The following is a 22,661-nucleotide window of genomic DNA, read 5'->3' as shown; positions in this document are numbered from 1 at the left end:
TGCTTCACAATTACATAGTAATACATTGATATTCATAATTTAATATCCCAAAAGTGTTATTGCAAGCTAGTGTGAAGTAGCACATAGGATGATAAACAGTGTGGAGATATAACAAATCACATGTACGGTAATAAATAACAGTAAGCAGTGTAGCTATCCATAAGTGATCATAATTATCCACAAGTGTAAGATAAACAGTGATTAATGTTTCACCTGCCTTTTTAGCGAAAACAGCTCCTATACATCACATGAAAATAAGATTTAGCATTTCAAGTGACCAACTGAGCATGCTCAACAAATATCTCTAAGACGATGTAAACTATGCACCTTCCACACCGTGCCTGCACTCTATTAAACAGAAACAGATGGTGCCATTGTAATTAAGGGTCCTAAAGGCAGGAATCTAAACTTTATCAAATGTGTAAAAGAGAGAGTAAAAAAAGATATAAATAGTAGCTCTATTTAGTTTAATGAGGCATAAGGCATACAAAGAAAAAAGCCCCTAGTCAGTTATATAACACGATAAAGTAAGTCCTTATATGTAAGGTAAATGAAAGGAAAATTAAATTTGTGCCAAGGGCAATATACTAAATTTATGTGACTGCAGACTGCTAAATAATGACAGGGAGCGCCTGCTGCATGAGCCTCCAATATTACTGGCGTTATCAGGAAGTCAAGCAACCACATATTTGCATGTGTTGACTAGAAAGGTTTGGTTTCTCTCAATAGAAGTTAATTGAGAAGCCGAAAGAGTCGTCACATGATGGCCTACTCGAAACTCTGATACTGTCGCCATTGTTACTGTACATGGGGGGGCTCATGGGACACTATTAAATGTTAAGTGGGCACTTAAGCATTTTTGTTATAGGGGCAGTTAGAGTATTGTGACCATCAAAGTTGCATATGGAGTATTTTTATTTTTTAGGGACAAAACATGTAGGGCACTAGCACAGGGCATTAAAAAATTTTAGGGAGAATTTTACTATCTAGAGAGCACAAAGGTGGCATTATTACTTTGCAAGGGGCACAGTGGTGGCTGTATTATGTGGGGTGGTAAGAGGAACACTTATTATATCACACAGTAGGCGCTGTAGGGCACATATGGCAGCAGTGGCTCAGTATTGGGGTATCAGCAGGATGAGTAGTTTGCACAGGTTGGGCATAGATATGGACAGTACAGGAAATGTGAGAAGTCAGATGTGTAGTTGCTGTAATCTCTGCAGATGAGTCCGGGCTGGAGAAGTTGTCGTGTTGGTCTGAATCAGATGGAAAAGATGAGGAAAGTGAACGACTCTGTCACGCCGTTCCGACATACTCACCTGGCCTCCGCTCCCACGCCGTCTCTGCATACTCACCCGGCCATCACTCCCACGCTGCAGCCCCTCGCCGCCCAACAGCCACGGCGGTCATCTCTGACAGGCGCACGGCCGGCGGTGTCTGTGCATGCAATGCGCATGCGCCATAGGCCGCAGTCGCGTCTCCCTTCTGCTTCTTGTGCTCCGGCTATGCCCTGACCCGGAAGCACCCCCTGACCAATGGCAGACCAGACAAGGGGATATCAGGCCGCTTCCCCCTGAGGGAGGCGCTTAATCGTTGTGTTTCCTAGCACACTGGGCTCACTTCTTCATGTTTCTCTGCAGTCTCACAGTCCTGTTCTCGTGTGCTCCCTGCAGCAGCCTCGCAGTCCAGTCCTGCCTCCGGTGTTCCTGTTCCATCCTGCTTCAGTCCTGCCGTCCTACTCCAGTCCTGCCTCCGGTGTTCCTGTTCCATCCTGCTCCAGTCCTTCCCTCCTACTCCAGTCCTGCCTCCGGTGTTCCTGTTCCATCCTGCTCCAGTCCTCCCATCCTACTCCAGTCCTGCTTCCGGTGTTCCAGTTCCATGCTGCTCCACTCCTTCCTTCCTCCTCTCATCCTGTCTCCTGTGTTCCTGCTCCAGCCATCCCTCCACATTCCAGTCTATTGTCTTACTCCACTCCTGTCTCCTGTGTTCCAGCTCTGTCCCATCATCTACACTTCAGTCCCTCCACGTTCCAGTCTACTGTCTTACTCCACTCCTGTCTCCTGTGTTCCAGCTCTGTCCCATCATCTACACTTCAGTCCCTCCACGTTCCAGTCTACAGCCTTACTCCACTCATGTCTCCTGTGTTCCAGCTCTGTCCTGTCATCTACACTTCAGCCCCACACTCCTACTCCAGTCCATCCTGAGCCGCTCCTCTTGGTACCGGCTACCGTGGTACTCGAACCCCAGGGCCTGCTCCTAACGGTCCCTGTATAGGGGTCGGTTCCACCTGGCAGCTCGCCCGGGGCCCCTCGGTGCCACGGCCCAGAGGGTCCACTCCTGGAAATTCCAGCTCCAGATGAGCCACGCTAACAGACTCCATCAGAAAGATCATCAGCAGTAAGTTACCATCTATAACTGTGCTGTAATCTCTTATATAGTCTTCGGGACTGGTATCTACCACTATATGGTCTCCATATAGTAATATCAGTGTTTGTTTTTGTATATAGGTTTATTTTATCTCACAGTGCGGTCATCTGCTAACTCACAATTAGGGTGTGCCACGTAGCTGTAGTCAGGATTACCTGGTTAGGGGCCCACTCAGATTTTTCGCCCCCCCCAAGCTGAAACCCTAGCCACGCCTCTGACCTGATATAAGGTATATGCCCATTTTGTTACTTTTGTAGTTGTTTTTTTCTTAGGTTTATTTTTGCATTATTATTTTCCTGTGGCTGAGCTTCACAGTAGAACCTAAATGTAACAAAGCCAGAATCTTCTATGTGTGGAGAAATCTCAGCCTTTGAGGCCTCTCCAAACATGATCACCCCCACAATTACATACATGTATGTGATTTTATGTTAATTGGTTAATCACTATTTGTTTTACACAGGTTTATGATTATGATCAGTTATGGCTTTACACATTATTTATTGTTTTTTTCTTACCTTATGTGATATGTTCTCAACATTTATCATATTCTGTGCTACTTCACCCTTGGTTATTAAAATGTATGCAATTTTGAGAGATTAAATTATAAATATTAGTTTGTATCTATCTATCTATCTATCTATCTATCTATCTATCTAGCTATCAATATATCTATCTATCTCTATCTATCCACACATTTTTTTCATGAGCTACACAAAAATTCAATATTAATTCAATACCCACTTTACTAATACTTAGGAGAATATGAGATGAAGTAAGTATCACGGCTGTCTGTTCTAATTAAAGCTTAAATTGAAAGCCAGGTTCTAATGAAGGAAATCATAGTTCTGGGTCTAGAGGGAACAGCCTTGGGGTGATTTGAAAGCTAGACACAGAAGGGCAGCAAACTAACTTGGGAATGGGTTTCAACTGACAACTCTTACTGTGAGACAAAATCGGGAAAGGTTTTACTGAATATTCAAATATTTTCAATAAGCTTTGTTCAAATATGTAGTTACTGGACAAAAACAATAATATCACAATACAGAATACAAAATATGAAAGATGAGAGTGATAATTAAGTAACTGAATTTCAACTTTTCTCTATGCAATATTTCAAAGCATTATTTGAAAGTTTCCACCTAGTGCAAGATTGATTTAACTTATTTCTTAAAGGAAATCTTTCACCTTAATTTTAATTCCATAATTTTATTTTCTGATTATGCAAAGTATAAACATTGCATGGAGCTGAACAGTGGTGCCACAATGGGAAAAGGTGCTGGAAGATGGAAGGTGGTATGAAGAAAAAGGTGGATATTCAATGGCAACCTCCAGGATATTGATTGATTATCCCTAATAATATTCATGTTACTTTTTGGGGATTTGACAATGCTCTAATCTCTTGCACAAATAACTGATCTGTACAGTGCTGTATTGATACCCTATCCGAAACCGTCCATCATATTTTAGTTACATATACCTCTTCATGGAGTACGGCATACCCCAAAGGCTGTTTCTTCTACATAGCCATGTAATGCAAGTATTAACCTCAGTATTGCTTAGAATGAAATAATTAGCCTTTATGTATGGCCCAACATTCAAAATCGCACATTTTAAGACATCTTAAATACAAAACTAATACAATATAATGATCTTATTAGAAAATTGAAGAAATAATGGAAGCACTTTTTTTTAAATATCACACAAAGAAGATGAATAAAAAAAGGAACAAATTATCTACATTTACTTTTAGTAATATTATATTGCACACATATTCTTCTTCAAGACAAAAGCCCTGTAAAATAATCATCGGTAAATTAATTAGAATGACCTTCAAAAAATAATACATTTCAAATGACCTTACTCATAACCAGTTATTTGGGTGTCATAAACCTCATATTAGATTTCAGGAAAGCTATATACCACAACATTGCTACACACAACAAGGATAAAGCTTCAAATAATTTCTTACAAGGCTCGTACTATGCACCATGCACATGTTCAATGGATCTGAAGACAGTGTGGGGGTTCCCAGACCCCAATAACAAGTTCTAGGCTTTCAAATTACATTGTGATTGCCTGGGAATCGGCTGGCTGCTTTGCATTGAAATGTAAACTCTTGGTGATTGGATGCAATGCATAACATAGTGGGATAGCTTTTTTCCTTTGTTATCCTAAGACTAGGCCTTCAATGCCAATAACCCAGAAAAGCCCTCTAGGTTACCGTAAATGGAAACCAAGAAAAAAATCACTTACTTTACTTATACAAAAAATACAGTGAAATCTGTCAAAAGATGTCCCATTAGGAAAACCATTCCATTTATCCAGATCAGATTTTCTGTGACATACATTCTAAATTCATGCCATTCGCTTTGTTAAAACCATCCCTATAAAAAATATATTTTTTAAATCAAATGAGAGGTTGTATAGATAAAATATATGTACTTTTGGATGAAAATTATAATTTACGATGATGCCAATGTGACACCCCAGAGTCCGGTTGTCACAGTGACATCGCCTCCTTCTAAGAGGTGGTCATGCTTGGAGGCAGAAAGGGGACCCCCATGCCAGGTAGCATAGATTAAATCACAATTCCTGCTGCATGTCAGAAAAGGGAGATGCCTTATAAATTCTGACCAGCAAAGGGGGTTGGTGAGTCAGCTAGAAGTCAGCTGATGGAGTTGTCATGGAAACGAGAGCAGCTGTGAGCTGTGAGGAGAAATGACAAGGCAGTTAAAAAATGTGAGGTATCTTTCTGGAAGATCCTGTCAGTGGAAGACAGGGAGCTGATCTGAAAGTAGTTCAAGACGGGCAGCTGATCTGTGAAGAGGGAAAGGACACAAGCAGAGACAGAGAGACTCTGGGAAGCTAAAACTGCATATAGCAGACCCAGAGCAAAGCGCTAATAGGGAGAAAAGGAACGTCAGAGTCTTTGGTGGTCAGGAGCTGTATGTTCTGATCGCCGGATCTGAAAATACAGGGAATTGTAAATTCCTGTGCGACATTTGAATACCTGAGGGCACGACAGCAGATAAGGAGCCCGGCGATGACGGTGAAAAGGATGGTACCCATGGAATAGGCTCATGCTGACAGCTGTTGTGAGTTCATTTTCCCCTTCACCATTGAGGTCTGATGAACTCCCTCATCTGGTGAAGGAAGGTAGTGAGGCTGATCACCAAGCACCTGAGCTGGATGATGATGACTGGGTGACGGGAATTTCTGACTGGATATAAGGCAGCCGACGCCCTTCTGCCTTGCTGGTGATCTTTCTGAGGGATTCTAGGAGACCAGTCTGATTCCTGCTCCTCAAAAGCTAAGTTCTCTGCTCTGTTTTTTGCATTTATGTTTTGGTTTTGTTTTTCCTTGTTTTTCTGGATTTCTGCCATTCCCTGCTGGGGTGTTCTGAATTCCTTTTTGCTCTGTCTTCAAAAAATACCTGAGTACTGATATGGTCTTTTTGAAGCCTAGCGTCTTCAGGGCTTTTTTCCCTATCAGCTGTTGGCTCTTTTGATAGGGTTTTGGCGGATTACAGACAGCAGCTTTTCTATCCTGTCTTTTGTACTTAGCTTGGGCCCCATCGTTTGCTCAGCCTATCTTTCTATCTGTGTGAGTGTTTTTTCATCTTGCTTCACCGTCATTATATGTTGGGGGCTGCCTATTGCTTTGAGGTCTGCTCTGGGGCAGTTTAGATTTCCCCTTCTGTCTTTAGGCTATGTAGTTCTCCGGCTGTGATCGAGGGGTCTAGGGCACCGTAGGAACCCCCCCACGGCTACTGCTAGTTGTTGTTGATAGGTTCAGGGGTCTGTAATCAGATAGCTGCCAACTTCTCTGGTTTTCTGGACTTAGCTAGTATTTCTGTTTTTGCCTCCTACGGTGACTCATTCATAACAGAATCACCAGCCATACCGCAGATCCATGCTCAATAGCAGGAAAGAATTGTAAAAAAAAAAAAAAAAAAGGTGTGTATATTTTTTCTCTATATCTCTAAGGCCATAGGGGGAATTTTTTTTTCTCTCAATGGAGATAAAGCAATTGTCTGATCGTGTGGAGCAGCTCGCTGCGGAAGTGCAGGGAATTTCCGCCTACCTTGCTCATTCACATGCTGCTGAACCAAAGATCCCTACTCCTAATGTGTTTTTTGGGGATCGGTCTAAATTTTTGAATTTCAAAAATAATTGTAAATTATTTTTTGCCTTGAAGCCTAACTTGTCAGGGAGCTCCGCGCAGCAGGTTAAAATTGTCGTCTCTTTGCTGCGTGGCGATCCCCAGGATTGGGCATTTTCTTTGAAACCAGATGATCCTATTCTGACTAATGTGAACGCATTTTTTCAAGCCTTGGGGTTGTTATATGACGAACCTAATGCTATTGATCAGGCTGAAAAGACCCTGTTGGCATTGAGCCAGGGTCGAGATTCTGCAGAATTGTACTGTCAAAAATTCCGAAAGTGGGCGGTCCTTACTACCTGGAATGATAATGCCTTGGCAGCTCTCTTTCGGAAGGGTTTGTCAGAAGCCGTAAAAGATACTATGGTGGGATTTCCTGTTCCCTCTGGTCTTGACGATTCTATGTCATTTGCCATTCAGGTTGATCAGCGTTTACGTGAACGCAGGACTGCACGAGTTGAACAAGTGTCTGAACCTGTGCAATGTGATAGAGTTTTGTCCAGGGAGCAACGTCAGGAGTTCAGAATGCGTAATAAGCTGTGTTTTTTTGTGGAGATGCCTCGCATATTATTTCTGCCTGTCCTAAACGAGAGAAACTTTTTGCACACACGTTTTCTGTGGGTGGTGTTCAACCTAAGTTTCTTCTGGCTATTACTCTGATCTGCTCCCTGTCCACATTTTCCGCCAAGGCTTTTGTGGATTCGGGAGCAGCCCTGAACCTAATGGACTTAGATTTTGCTAAACGTTGTGGATTTCCGATGACACCTCTGCGGATGCCTATCCCTTTGAGGGGGATTGATGCTACTCCTTTGGCGAAAAATAAACCTCAGTTTTGGACCCAGGTGGTAATGTGGGTCGCCCCAGACAATAAAGAAAATTTCAGATTTTTGGTGTTGCATAATTTGCATGATACTATTGTTCTGGGGTTTCCCTGGTTGCAAATTCATAATCCAGTTTTGGATTGGAAATCTGTGTCTGTGGTGAGTTGGGGTTGTCGGTGTGCCCTTAGTGAGGCTCCGTTTTTTTCCACCTCTCCTCAGTCGCATGATGTTCCTGACTATTTGGCGGACTTTTATGATGTATTTAGTGAGAATGAGTCTGCGTCTTTGCCTCCTCATAGGAGTTATGACTGTGCAATTGAACTGAGCCCTGGGTGTAAATTTCCCAAGGGTCGGCTCTTCAATTTATCTGTACCCGAGCACGAGGCTATGCGATCCTATATTAAGGAGGCATTGGAGAAGGGTCATATTAGACCATCCTCTTCACCCTTAGGTGCTGGTTTTTTTTTCGTGGCCAAAAAGGATGGTTCATTAAGGCTTTGTATTGATTATCGTGCCCTCAACAAAATTACTATTAAATATCAGTATCCGTTACCCCTGATTTCGGATCTATTCTCCAGAGTTAAAGGTGCTTGCTGGTTTACCCAGCTTGACCTCAGGGGGGCATATAATCTTATCCGCATTAAGCATGGGGATGAATGGAAGACGGCGTTTAATACTCCGGAGGGACATTTTGAGTATCTGGTGATGCCTTTTGGGCTCACTAATGCCCCTTCTGTCTTCCAGTGCTTCATGAACGACATTTTCCGAGACTTTGTGGATAAATTTTTGATTATCTATCTGGATGATATTTTGATCTTCTCCAAGGATTGGGATTCTCATGTGGAACATGTTCGGACTGTGTTCCGGATCTTGAGGGAGAATTCCCTGTATGTCAAAGGATTGAAATGCCTTTTTGGGGTACAGAGGATTTCATTTTTGGGATTTATTTTGTCTCCGTCAACTATTGAAATGGACCCGGCCAAGGTACAGGCCATTTATGATTGGGTTCAGCCCACTTCTTTGAAGGCCCTCCAGAAGTTTTTGGGTTTTGCTAATTTTTATCAGAAATTTATAGCAAAATTTTCTAGTATTGCCAAGCCATTGACTGATCTGACTAAGAAGGGTGCTGATGTGTTGAATTGGTCTCCGGAGGCTGTTTCTTCCTTTCAGGAGCTGAAGCGAAGATTCACTTCTGCCCCGGTTTAGCGGCAACCTGATGTCTCACTCCCGTTCCAGGTAGAGGTGGACGCTTCTGAGATTGGTGCAGGAGCTGTTTTGTCCCAAAAGGATCCTGTAACATCTAAAATGAATCCCTGTGCTTTCTTTTCCCGAAAGTTCTCTCCATCTGAACGTAACTATGATGTGGGGAATCGGGAACTGTTAGCCATGAAATGGGCATTTGAGGAGTGGAGACATTGGTTGGAGGGAGCTAAACATCAAGTCGTGGTCCTCACTGACCACAAGAATTTAATTTACCTGGAGTTGGCCAAAGTCTTGATCCCTAGACAGGCTAGGTGGGCTTTGTTTCTTACACGTTTTGATTTTGTGGTCTCTTTTCTTCCTGGCACTAAGAATGTCAAGGCTGACGCTCTCTCTAGGAGCTTCTTTGCTGATTCTCCTGTGGTGACCAAGCCTGCTACTATCTTAGGCGAAAGGGTAGTTCTTTCTGCCATCTCACCCGATTTGAGATGTGCTCTGGAAGAGTTCCAGGAGGACAAATCTGAGCATTGTCCCAGTGGAATGTTGTATGTTCCTGACCAGTGGAAGAAGAGAGTGATGTCTGAAGTTCAATGCTCTGCATTGGCTGGTCATCCAGGTATTTTTGGTACTAGAGATCCGGTGAGTCGGTCTTTTTGGTGGCCCACCTTGTCTCATGATGTCAGGAATTTTGTGCAGTCCTGTGGGACTTGCTCCCTGTCTAAACCTTGTTCTCGCTCTAGTGGGTTGTTGATGCCTTTGCCAGTCCCCAGGAGGCCATGGACCCATATTTCAATGGATTTCATCTCTGATGTGCCTGTCTCTCAGAGAATGACTGTTATTTGGGTGATTTGTGATAGGTTCTCTAAGATGGCTCATCTTGTACCACTCCCTAAGCTGCCATCTTCCTTTGAGTTGGTGCCCCTGTTTTTGCAACAGGTGGTTCGCTTGCACGGGATTCCTGAGAACATTGTATCTGACAGAGGAGTTCAGTTTGTGTCTAGATTTTGGAGGACTTTCTGTTCCAAGCTGGGAATTCAGTTGTCCTTCTCCTCTGCTTTTCACCCTCAGACCAATGGGCAGACGGAGAGAACAAACCAGACCTTGGAGTCGTATTTGAGATGTTTTATTTCCGCTGATCAGGATGATTGGGTTTCATTTTTGCCCTTGGCCGAATTTGCTTTAAATAATAGAGCTAGTTCTGCCACTTTGATGTCACCTTTTTTTTGTAACTTTGGTTTTCACCCTCGATTTTCTTCAGGGCAGGTGGAGCCTTCTGCCTGCCCAGGTGTTGACACTGTGGTGGAGAGAATGCACCAGATCTGGGACCAAGTGGTGGATAAGTTATCTCTCTCCCAGGAAAAGGCCCAGCGGTCTTTTCCAACCGACATAGGACCATTGGTCCCCAGTTTAAAGTTGGTGATATGGTTTGGTTATCATCAAAAAATATCACTATGAAGGTGGCTTCTCCTAAGTTTAAGCCTAGATTTATTGGACCTTACAAGATTTTGGAGATTATTAATCCGGTCTCTTTTCGTTTGGCTCTTCCTGTCACATTTAAAATCCATAATGTGTTTCATAAGTCCTTGTTGAAGAGGTTTGTTAAACCAGTAGTTCCTGGGTTGGCACCTCTGGACCCTGTATTGGTTGAAGGTAACATGGAATATGAGGTAGAGAAGATACTGGATTCCTGTCTGGCTAGACGGAGACTCCAGTATTTGGTTAAGTGGAAGGGTTATGGTCAGGAGGATAATTCCTGGGTCTCTGCCTCTGATATTCATGCCAAAAGATTGGTGTGTGCCTTTCATCGGGCTCACCCTGATCGCCCTGGTGGCGTAGATGAGGGTTCGGTGACCCCTCCTCAAGGGGGGGGTACTGTTGTGAGTTCATTTTCCCCTTCACCATTGAGGTCTGATGAACTCCCTCTTCTGGTGAAGGAAGGTAGTGAGGCTGATCACCAAGCACCTGAGCTGGATGATGATGACTGGGTGACGGGAATTTCTGACTGGATATAAGGCAGCCAACGCCCTTCTGCCTTGCTGGTGATCTCTCTGAGGGATTCTAGGAGACCAGTCTGATTCCTGCTCCTCAAAAGCTAAGTTCGCTGCTTTGTTTTTTGCATTTGTGTTTTGGTTTTGTCTTTCCTTGTTTTTCTGGATTTCTGCCATTCCCTGCTGGGGTGTTCTGAATTCCTTTTTGCTCTGTCTTCAGAAAATACCTGAGTACTGATATGGTCTTTTTGAAGCCTAGCGTCTTCAGGGCTTTTTTCTCTATCAGCTGTTGGCTCTTTTGATAGGTCTGCTCTGGGGCAGTTTAGATTTCCCTTTCTGTCTTTAGGCTATATAGTTCTCCGGCTGTGATTGAGGGGTCTAGGGCACCGTAGGAACCTCCCACGGCTACTGCTAGTTATTGTTGATAGGTTCAGGGGTCTGTAATCCGATAGCTGCCAACTTCTCTGGTTTTCTGGACTTAGCTAGTATTTCTGTTTTTGCCTCCTACGGTGACTCATTCATAACAGACAGCCGTACAGGTTAGTGAAATCGTCATGCAATTGAGGGTCGCAGCAAAGTTATAAACAGCGGAGACCCACACACAAAGCGCAGAAGGAAGGTCCTAAATCCCCACCTGGCAAGGTGGATCCCCTGAATGCCTCCAGGCGAGCCAGACTCATTCCATCACCTGTATGTGGTACTCCAGATTACAACCACTTTCAAGTAAAAGGTAAAGAAACTGCACCTCTCTGTGTCTTTCTCTCATTTCTCTGCACCCCAACGTTCACAGCCATTTTTACTATTAATTTAACATCTTTGCCCTGGAACTATTGCTCTACCTGTGGAGAGCTATTTTCACCTCAGCTGCGACACACCAGCAGTCTCAGGGGAACAACACCGCAGCGCCGGTCACCTCTGACCAGAATACCACAGGTGGTGTCACGTATTTAACTATCTATAAACTTTTTCTTCATTTTTACCACATAAATACCACACAACTTTCCCCTATTTTATTACTGGATGCCTCTGGGCCACGGACCGGGTCGCCGCCACCGTGACACCGTCCCCCATTGAAGTCGATGGGCCCGGTACCGAGCTCCTCCAGGCCCTGCGGGGTGCTCCACTAATCAACTACAATGAAAACTTTGTGTATATCAATGGTGCGACCTACCTTTAAGTTATCCGGAAGTTCAGCTCTTCCTGCATATCCTGGATTCATTGTTATGAATACTGTGCATGATGAATCTAAACTTATTTCAGTACCTTCAAACATGAAAGTCTGAACCTGCTCTGATATAGCTCGTTGAATTGTTTGAATTTGTTGAGCAACTACAGAAAGTACCTATAAGGAATTTAAGCATAAGGGAATATGAGATTAAAAAGTACATTTACCATATACAATATTAAATTTACAGATACACATAAATGAAAAATACATTGATTATTATTGCATTTATTGGTGTTAATTAGTAAAGAATTTTGAGTATACTGTAAAACTTGAGCATAGTAAAAAAAACAAAGGAACAGTACTTCTCTGTGAGACTATACTGATCCATGGTAGTTTTGTTGCAAAACAATTTTTTTAGGGACCACCTCACATTTGAAGTGACTTTGAGGGGCCTAAATGACAGAAAATACCCAAAAGTGACACCATTCTAAAACCTGCACCCCTCAGGGTACTCAAAACCACATTCAAGAAGTTTATTAACCCTTTGGGTGATACACAGGAATTTTTGGAATGTGGAAGGAAAAAATAAACAATTACTTTTATTTCACAAAAATAAATTTACTTTAGACCTATTTGTTTTACTTTCACAAGGGTAACAGGAGAAAATAGACCATAAAATTTGTTATGCAATTTCTCCTGAATATGCCGATACCCCATATGTGGGGGAAATCTACTGTTTGGGCACACGGCAGGGCTCAAAAGAGAAGGGGCGCCATTTCCCTTTTTGAATGCAAAATTTGCTGCTATAATTAGCGGACGTCATGTCATGTTTGAAGAGCCCCTGATGTGCCAAACCAGTGGAAACCCCCAACAAGCGACACTATTTTGGAAACTAGACCCCTTAAGAAACTTATCTAGATGTGTATTAAGCACCTTGAACCCCCAGGTTATCCACAGAAATTAATAACGTACAGCTGTGAAAATAAAAAAATACATTTTTTCACAGATAAATCCTTTTTAGCTCTACATTTTGCATTTTTATAAGTGTTAAAGGAGAAATTGCTCCATACAATTTGTGGTGCAATTTCTCTTGAGTGCACAGATATCTAACATGTGGAGAAAAGCAACTGTTTGGGTGCTTGTAAGGGAAGGAGACCATTTGACTTTTTGAATGTAAAATTTGCTGGAATAATCAGCGGATGCCTTGTCGCGTTTGGAGAGCCCCTGATGTGCATAAACAGTGGGAACCACCAGCAAGTAAGAAGTGACACAATTTTCTAAACTAGACCTCTTTGGGAACTTATCTAGATGTGTAAAGAACACCTTGAACCCCCAGGTGCTTCACAGAAGTTTATAACAATAAGCCATGGAAAAATTTTCCCACAAAAATCTTTTTTAGCTCCAAATTTTGCATTTTATCAAGGGTAACAGGAGTAAATAGACCCCAAAATTTGTTGGGCAACTTCTCCTGAGTTACCCTATATATTGTCAAAAACTACTTTTGAGGCACAGTGCAAAACTCATAAGGGAAGAAACGCCGTATTATAGTGCAGATTTCGCTGCATTTTTCTGAGGGTGCCATGTTATATTAGCAGAGCCCCTGAGTTGAAAACACAGCAGAACCCCACATAAGTGACCCAAACTAAACCTCTCAACGAATTTATCTAGGGATGCAGTGATCATATTGACTCCACAGGTGTGTCAGAGATGTTTATATCATTTGGCAGTGAACGAAAAAATATTTTACATTTTTACACCAAGATTGTATGTTAGCTCCAAGTTTTATATTTTCATACTGGGAAATGAGTAAAAATGCACCAAAATTTGTCACACAGTTTCTACTGAACATGGCATTACCCCATATGTGGCTGTACAGTACTACTTAGCAGATGGAGATCTCGGCACCAGGATCTCAGGAGATGAGCTCTCATGCGCCGCCCCCGGCAGCCATTTTCCTGGAGTCCACCGCATAGAAATGCATAGGCTGCAGGCTTTCACAAAATGTTGGCGGAGCTCCCGCACCACACATCTGAACACCCCTTTCTCCCAGTCTGGGGTCCGCAGCATCGCCCCACTCCTGCCTCCACCAGCAAGCGACCTGGAACCCCACTTCTCCGCAGCCACCACCCCCGGTAAGCAATAAGACACATAGATTATAAGAAGCACCACCATTTTATTAAAAAGTTTTTTTTCCTATTTTTCTCCTCAAAATTTGTGTTGCATCTTATAATCCGGTGTGTCTTTTAAACCTCAAAATACGGTAATCAGAACAATTAAAGCTACTTATTATTTAGCTATCCTGTTTAACATTGTACATAATGTTTTTATTTTTTTAATTAAATTAGCCATGTAAGGGCATGTATTTTGAGAGACAAGTTGTTCTTTTGAATGACACCATATAGTATACATACTGGAAAACAGGTAAAAAGTTTGAAGTGTGGTGAAATTGCAAAAAAGTGCAATTCCATAATTTATTTTGCGGTTTTATTTGCCATGTTCACTATCTGGTAAAACAAGAGTGACAATATGATTCCTCAGGAAAATATTAATACGCAGATGCCAAACATGTATAGTTTTTTTTTCAATTTAAGTGGAGAAAGAAAATTCTAAAGTGTAGAAGAATAAACAATTGTGCTTATATCGCCATTTCCCAGACCAAAAGCGTTTCCTTTTTTTGCTGCTTGAGATGATTTTTTTAATATTATTTTGAGGTAGGTACAATGTTTTGATCGCCTCTTCTTGCATTTTATTGCAATGTTACATCTGCTAAAAAAAAACTAATTCTTGCCATTTTATTTTTTTCTCATTATGCGATTTGCTGATCAGAGTAATTGCTTTTATATTTTGAATTCAATTCTAAATTCAGTGATACCAAACGTGTACTTTTTTATGTTTTTTAATTGGTTTATTTTTAAAGGAGCTAAAGCGGCATTTGATCTTTTAAGCTTTTGATTTTTTTTCTATTTTTGATCCCTTCTTTTCCTCACTCAAGACTTTTCTTTTCAACTTCTTTGGTATGGTTAAAATATAATTTTTTCATTCCTATTATGTTTGGGATATTACTAGCACTTGTTTTGCCGTCCAGCTTGTCCTATTGCAAGAGGATTGTGAACACCACAGCAGGGTTTTTTATACTTTCCTTCATTAAATAAGATTTGGTTCAGGTGATGATCACCTAATCAGAAGCACATTAAGTAGAATGAAATGTACTCAACTGACACTGGAATGGAATGGCTGTCAGACATGTAGAGAAGCTGATTTTCATAAAACTGTGCAGTGGTCTCTTAATTTTTGCCAGAGCTGTATATAATTATATTTCCTGTATCATATGGGAGGATCAAATCAGTAGTTTTCATTACACATTTTTTTCAGACATTAAGATCTATGTTGTAAAGGTGTATGTACACATGAAAGAACTGAATTTGAAAGTCAATATTATGTTTCTGCATTTATATTTGCACTTGTAGAATTTCTGCTTGCAGTGCATACTAAGTTTTCTGAGAAAGTGGTGTTAAAATTACCTCCAGCTCAATACGATTAAATTCATCAAAGCATGCCCAAGCTCCAGACTGTGCCAGACCTTTGAAGAATTTCCCCATGGCTTTATAGTCTAGTCCATCAGAGCAGTTAAAAACAACACACTAAAAAAAAAAGAAAGAGAGAGTAAAGGGCGGTTAAATATTCATAACAGCCAATTCGAAAAAATGTTTGGAAAAATAAACAGACAGAAAAAAATAACTAAGCTTGGACATGAGTGTTCTCTGTATTCTTTTAAACAAAATTATGTTTTCACAGTATTAAAACATTAAATTAAAAACAACAAAGAGGAAAATCATACATCTGAAAATGAGAACACTGAACTTAATTAAGGCTAATCAAAAAGATCAAAATAGAGTTGAAAAAAGGAGAATACAGCAAAAAAAAAGTACAATGGCATCAATTTTTTTAATCTAGAAAAATTTCAGATTGAGAAATATTGCTAGCTCTTTTTAGCAAATGTCTTTTTGTGATGAACTGGGTTTAGTAATCTATTAACAATTCTGAGAATGGGCTAAAACTGTTGTCTCCACAATAATCACACTGTCGCAAGATACTACAAATTTTACATAAGGTGACAGACTAGTGACGAGTGAATCGATTCATGTAGGACTGAGTTTTAGTCGAATTTCCTGAAAGTCACAATTTCACACAAATTCACACTTTTTGAGATTCAATTCATGGTTTAAAAAAACATATTGGTCTCCATGACCTACACTGCAGCAGCATCAGAGAACAGGCAAACATTATTTTGTGTTGTCACACAGTCCTCTAAAGAATACTCTACAGCTATAGCATTTTATGGAATATCATTCTTTGTGTATGGGGTTCAGTTTATCTGAGATTGCCGATTCCCAATAGTTCTCAGTTAATATGTCTATGATCTTGTCCCTGATATCCTTAGAAAGCTCTTTGGTCTTGCTCATGTTGTAGAGGTTAGAGTCTGACTGATAAATTGAGTCTGTGGACAGGAGTCTTTTATAAAGGTGAGTATTAATGATGAGCGAGCAGGCTCGATAATGCTCATTAGTCGCCCGAGTATCGCTGTACTCACGGTACTCCGCAAGGGCTGAGCATTTCCATTTCTTTAGAGCACCAGTCAACATGCAGGGATTGTCTGCCATGCACTGTAATGCCGCAGCCATCTTTTTTGTGGTATTACAGTGATTGGCTGGCCGCACAGCATCATCAGGTCTTTAAGAGACCTGCCACCCCTCTGCTCTTCACAGTCACGCCTGAAATCAGACAGTGTAGGGGGAGCTGCTGTTGAGATAGGGTCAGATTTGGGGGTTCATAAGTTAGTGTGGGTATACCATCATAGAATCCACAAACCAAGCTGTCACGTCGCCGTCAGACTCGGGGCCTGCTGTCCCGGCCTCAGCCATTAAGAGGCACCGGACTGTCATGTCGCCGTCAGACTCGGGGCCTGCTGTCCGGGCCTCGGCCACTAGGAGGCACCGGACTGTCACGTCGCCGTCAGACTCGGGCCTGCTGTCCCGGCCTCAGCCACTAGGAGGCGCTGGACTGTCACGTCGCCGTCAGACCCGGGGCCTGCTGTCCCGGCCTCGGCAACTAGAAGGTGCCGGACTGTCATGTTGCCGTCAGACTCGGGGTCTGCTGTCCCGGCCTCGGCCACTAGAAGGCACCGGACTGTCTCATCGCCATCAGACTCGCCTCCGCTCCTCTGTCGGTCATGGAGGGGTTGGTGCATCGCCATCTGGCCTGGTCCTGGGGGCGGTCCTGATGACATCATCAGTCTGGGAGCCTGTGAGGGATGACCTGATCTCTCAAATACCTTGGGACTGGTCTTGCAAGCCGCCGGATATATTCTTGGTTCCCCTATGTGCTACTGTGTGATTTGCTATTGTTTGACTCTGACCTCAGCCTAGATTTCTGACCCCTCTACTACCTGACGATTTTGTACCTCTGCTATTCTCCCGGTTTGTGACCTTGGCCTGGATATTCGACTCTGCTACTGCCTGCCGTTTTTGTACCTTTACCGCTCTCCCGTTTTGTGACCTTGGCATGGACTCTCGACTCTGCCACTTCCTGCCGTTTCTGTACCTCCGCTGCTCGCCTGGTTTCTGACTACGTTTTTGGTTCCCTGCCTTCTTCCCTATTGGCAACCGTCCTGCTCTGGCGCACTGCTTCTAGACAGCCACCCCCTGGGCCTTGCTACAATTCCAGATCACTGCATAGGGGTTAAGGGTCTCGGGGTATCTCGGGGTGCTGTCCCTACTGCAGCCCAGATTCGCGGACGGACGTCACATTATATCGGGCCATAAAAACTGCTTCTTGTGTATATATCCAACATATACAAAAGCTGTCTCCCTGAACTTTTTTTTTCCCTTCTCCTGCCTGAGCTGATTTTTGACCTGAACACCTGTTACTTGCTTCAGTGCACAGGCTGGAGGATCATTCTCATTTTCCTGCAAGCATGCTGCAGTCTGGAGACTTCAGGGAGAAAGCTGAACGTCAGAGATCCATACTCCTGGGACATCGGCCCCTGGGCAGCTCTGGCCATGGTTGCCCTATGGCTCAGGTACTGCCCGCAGATGCGGCTAAAGTTTTATTACCTATCCATCTTTCATTTGGTCAGAAATCTCTCTGTTTAAAAGCTTATGTGGATTGTGGATCTGAAGGAAATTTTATGGATTCTTTGGCTGCTAGGAATCTTGGTGTACCGCTACTAAGACTTAATGCCCCTATTAAAACCATGGCTATTAATGGCACATCTATTATTCTGGAGGGGGCTAAATTTGTTACTGCCAAAATTGCTGTCTGTGGGAGCATTACATACCGAGCTTATGCCATTTTTTGTGATGCATAATTTATCTTCTGCAGTTATTTTGGGGATGCCGTGGTTACGCCAGCACAATCCTGTCATCGACTGGCACCTGGGTGATGTTGTATGCTGGAGTTCGCAGTGTCAGGATAACTGCATATCATTAGCAGTAAACCAAGTTAAGGTTAAAAAACCCCTCATACCGTTTGCTTTCAGAGACTATGAGGATGTCTTTTCTATTGTAGAATCTGAGAAGCTACCCCCTCACAGAGAGTATGATTGCCCTATAGACCTGATTCTGGATGCCCATCTCCCAAAAGGGAGAATATTTAATCTCTCCGGTCCAGAGCATCAGGCCATGAATGACTATATAGCAGACAGCTTAAAAAAGGGTTTATTAGACCATCCATTTCACCAGTTGGAGCCGGGTTCTTCTTTGTAGAGAAGAAAGATGGTGGTCTCAGACCGTCCATTGATTACCGGGAATTAAACGCTATCACTATAAAGAACCAGTATCCGCTTTCACTCATCCCTGATCTTTTTAATCAGCTAATGGGAGCTTGTTGGTTTCCTAAACGACCTCCGGGGGGCATACAATCTGGTCCGCATAAGAGACGGTGATGAGTGGAAAACAGTGTTTAATACACCTCTTGGCCACTTTGAGTACCTTGTAATGCCGTTCGGACTCAGTAACGCACCTGCCGTGTTTCAGAACTTTGTTAATGATATTTTCAGAGACATTTGTGGGGTGTATTTCGTCGTGTATTTAGATGACATTTTGATTTACTCTGCTGACCCTGTGACACACGCTCAACACGTCTGTTCTGTGTCATGGTCCTGTTAAGGTCGGCGTGCAGCCACCGCTGAGCAAGGACTCACCCACACTGCAGAGGGGCCCGGGGTCAGACACGGCCGGATAGTTCAAGGAAACAGGACCTGGAGAAGCTAGAGTCAGTGAGCAGTGAAGGACCTACGGTCATGTGACCACAAGGGGGCGGGGCTTAGTGTCCTGCTATCAGAGATAGGCAGAACACTAATACAGGAATTCTCAAAGTCAGACAAACCGGGTCATACACAGAGATAACAGTAAAGTACCAGGGATGAGACAGAACGGAGAGTCAGGGCCAAGCAGAGATCAAAACCAAACAGACATAGAAGGTATCAAGCAAAATCCAACAAGCAGTATCCAGAGAACAGACCGAGTCATACACAGAGTATCAGATAAACAAGAACACAGCACAAACACACTCAGGGGTCACCACACTATGCCAAGGGCAAAAGTATAACTGACGGGGATGGGAGCGTCCTGAGGCTATAAGAAGCTATACCAGAACCAGGGAGAGGCCAGGTGTGCAGGTAAGCCTGCACTGGGATCACAACCTTTAACCCCAGAAATGCCAGTCATCAGCACTGGTTCCAGACATTAACCCCACGTGTGCGAGTCAAACCCGCACTGAGATCATTTCAGTTCCCCCCTCTCAACGGGGGGCCTCTGGACCCCCAGGCTTGCCCGGGTATTTTGCATTGAAAGCCCGCACCAGGCGATCAGCTTGCATCAACCGGGCCGGTACCCAGGACCTGTCTTCCAGTCCATACCCCTTCCAATGAACCAGGTACTGTACCGACCGTTGTACCAACCTGGAATCTACGATAAGACCAACCTTATACTCCACCTGCCCCTCGACCAAAACAGGAGGAGCAGCGGACTCAGAGATTTGTGGATGACATTAGGGATCTTGAAAGATGGTGGAAGGCACAGCCTATATGCCACTGGATTGATGTTTTCCACAATCTTGTATAGGCTAATGAATTTGGGCCCCAACTTGGCTGAAGGAACCTTCAACTTAATATTTCGCATGGAGAGCCAAATCTTGTCTCCAACCTGAAATGTGGGCCCTGGTGTTCGTTTCCTGTCCGCGAAAAACTTATACCTGCCCTGAGACATAGATATACTCCGCTGAACTTCTGCCCATGTATTCTGTAATTGCTGAACAGAGCCCTCAGCCCCGGGACACCCCGAGTCCAGACGAGAAAACTCACCAAAATGAGGACTGAACCCATAATTGATCAAAAAAGGAGTCATACCCGTGGATTGACTCACCCGACTATTGAAGGCAAATTCAGTCAACGGCAGTGCATCGCACCAGTCATTCTGTCTAGCAGAGGTTAGACACCTTAGGATCTGTTCCAGGGACTGGTTAGTGCGCTCTGTCTGACCATTGCTCTCAGGATGGTATGCAGACAAAAAGGACAGAGACATCCCTAATTTTTTGCAGAAAGCATGCCAAAACTTAGCCACAAACTGCACACCACGATCAGACACCACATTCAGGGGTACCCCATGCAACCAGATCACATGCTGCAGAAACAACCTGGACAACGTCTCAGCTGACAGTAGTGCGGACAGGGGTACAAAATGAGCCTGCTTAGAAAACCTGTCCACCACTACCCATACCACTGTATTATCCTTAGATGGAGGGAGATTGGTAACAAAATCCATGGATAAGTGAGTCCATGGTCTTTCGGGCACTGCCAAGGGCATCAGCTCCCCTGCCGGCCGGCTATGAGAACTTTTAGAATGAGCACAGACCCCACAACCAGCAATGAATTTTTTTTATGTCCGAACCAAGGGTAGGCCACCAAAAGATCCTAGCCACCACCAGATGCGTGGCTGAAATACCAGGGTGAGCACTCAGCTTGGATTCATGGAACTCCTGCAAGAGTTTCAGGTGAAGTTGCTCTGGGACAAACAACTTCCCCTCCGGCTTGGCCGCCGGGGTCACAACTGGGCCCCCTGAATCTCCCGTTCCAATTCAGACGAGACCTCTGCTATCACAACCCCAGGGTGAAGAATGGAGGACGGTGGCTCAGGGGGAGAAAACAGCGCGATAAGGCGTCAGCCTTGACATTCTTAGACCCTGGACGAAATGTAATCGTAAACTGAAAACGGGGAAAAAAAGTGCCTGTCTGGGCGTTAGTCTTTTAGCAGACTCAATGTATGACAAATTTTTGTGATCCGTGATCACTGTAACCGGGTGACTGGCCCCCTCCAAAAAGTGCCTCCATTCTTCAAACGCCAATTTGACCTCAAGAAGCTCTCTATTGCATACGTCGTAATTTCTTTCCGCAGCTGAGAACTTCTTGGAAAAGAAAGCACATGGCCTGAGGTTGGTTAGAGTGGCAGGCCCTTGGGACAACACCGCCCCCACCCCCACCTCAGAGGCGTCCACTTCCACAAAGAATGGTTTGGGCGGATCTGGCTGTACTAACACAGGAGCAGACATAAAGCTTCTTTTCAGGGTCGCAAAGGCCTCTTTCGCGAGCGAGGAACAGTTTCTCACATCCGCACCTTTACATGTAAGATCTATGAGTGGTTTGACCACCTGTGAAAACCCCTGAATAAATTTGCGGTAATAATTGGTGAACCCCAAGAAGTGCTGAAGACCCTTAAGGTCTCGGGGTTGCACCCAATCCGCAATGGCCTGCACCTTCTTAGCGTCCATGCGAAAACCCTCACAGGACACAATTAATCCCATAAAAGACAATTCTTGAACAAAAAACACACATTTCTCCAATTTGGCATACAGATGATTTTCCCTCAGTCTTTGGAGAACGGTTCGTACATGATTCAGATGAGATTGACTGTCAGGAGAGTATATCAGAATATCGTCCAAGTAAATGACAACAAAACGACCAATGAGATCCGAGAATACCACGTTGATGAAATTCTGAAATATGGCTGGGGCAGTGGTAAGACCAAACGGCATGACTAAATTTTCAAACAGTCCCTCGGTCGTGAGGAACGCGGTTTTCCATTCATCCCCTTCCTGGACCCTTATCAAATTATATGCCCCCCGAAGATCCAGTTTGGAGAACCATTTTGCCCCTGAAAATTGGTTACACAAATCGGGAATCAACGGAAGGGGGTATGTATTTCATACAGTAATCTTGTCGAGCTCTCGAAAATCGAGGCAGGGACGTAAACCACCATCTTTTCTCTTTACAAAAAAAACCCCTGCCGCCACAGGTGAGACTGAGGGACGTATGTGTCCTTTGCGAAGACTCTCAGCAATGTAATCTTTCATGGCCAAGCGCTCAGGGCCAGACAAATTAAACAGACGGGCTTTAGGCAATTAAGCCCCCGGGACTAACTCGATAGCGCAGTCAAAGGGTCTATGTGGCGGCAACGTCTCGGCCTCGCTTTCAGAGAAGACATCTTCGAATTCTTTCAGGTACTCCGGAATACCTTCCAGCTCAACAGATGACACATACAGATTTAACAGGTTCAACAAATAGTGCAGACTTATCACATAACATCGAATCATTAAACTCCCACTGAACAATCTCCCCCATTTTCCAGTTAATGACTGGGTTATGGCGTTGTAACCAGGGCATGCCCAGCACCAATCCTGCAGGTAGATTGTCCAGAACCAAAAAACTTAAGTTTTCCACATGGGTAGCGCCCACTTTGAGTGAAAACAAGTCAGACATAAAGATAATTCCCTCTTTAGTGTGGGGGAGGTGTCAATGGCCACCACTTTGATCGGAACCTTAAGTCTATCTGTCCCTATCTT

The 22,661-nt window shown here is 43.6% G+C and overlaps 1 protein-coding gene across 1 annotated transcript in view; it reads right to left on the bottom strand.

Moving 5' to 3' along the window:
* Window positions 1–22,661, bottom strand: part of LOC141060642 (dynein axonemal heavy chain 3-like) — a 2,648,786-nt gene that overhangs the window by 1,499,975 nt on the left and 1,126,150 nt on the right. Inside the window, exons 31-32 of the mRNA XM_073556958.1 lie at window positions 15,287–15,406; window positions 11,769–11,939 (exon numbers count right to left, since the gene is read on the bottom strand). Of these exons, the coding sequence (XP_073413059.1) occupies window positions 11,769–11,939; window positions 15,287–15,406 (291 nt within the window). The remainder of the gene's footprint in view (window positions 1–11,768; window positions 11,940–15,286; window positions 15,407–22,661) is intronic.

The sequence above is a fragment of the Dendrobates tinctorius genome, unplaced genomic scaffold (assembly GCF_039654945.1).
Source record: "Dendrobates tinctorius isolate UK_male_01 unplaced genomic scaffold, ASM3965494v1 ptg000241l, whole genome shotgun sequence".
Taxonomy (NCBI): domain Eukaryota; kingdom Metazoa; phylum Chordata; class Amphibia; order Anura; family Dendrobatidae; genus Dendrobates; species Dendrobates tinctorius.
Note: the sequence above shows the minus strand (reverse complement) of the source record. Positions and strands in the feature narration are given on the sequence as shown.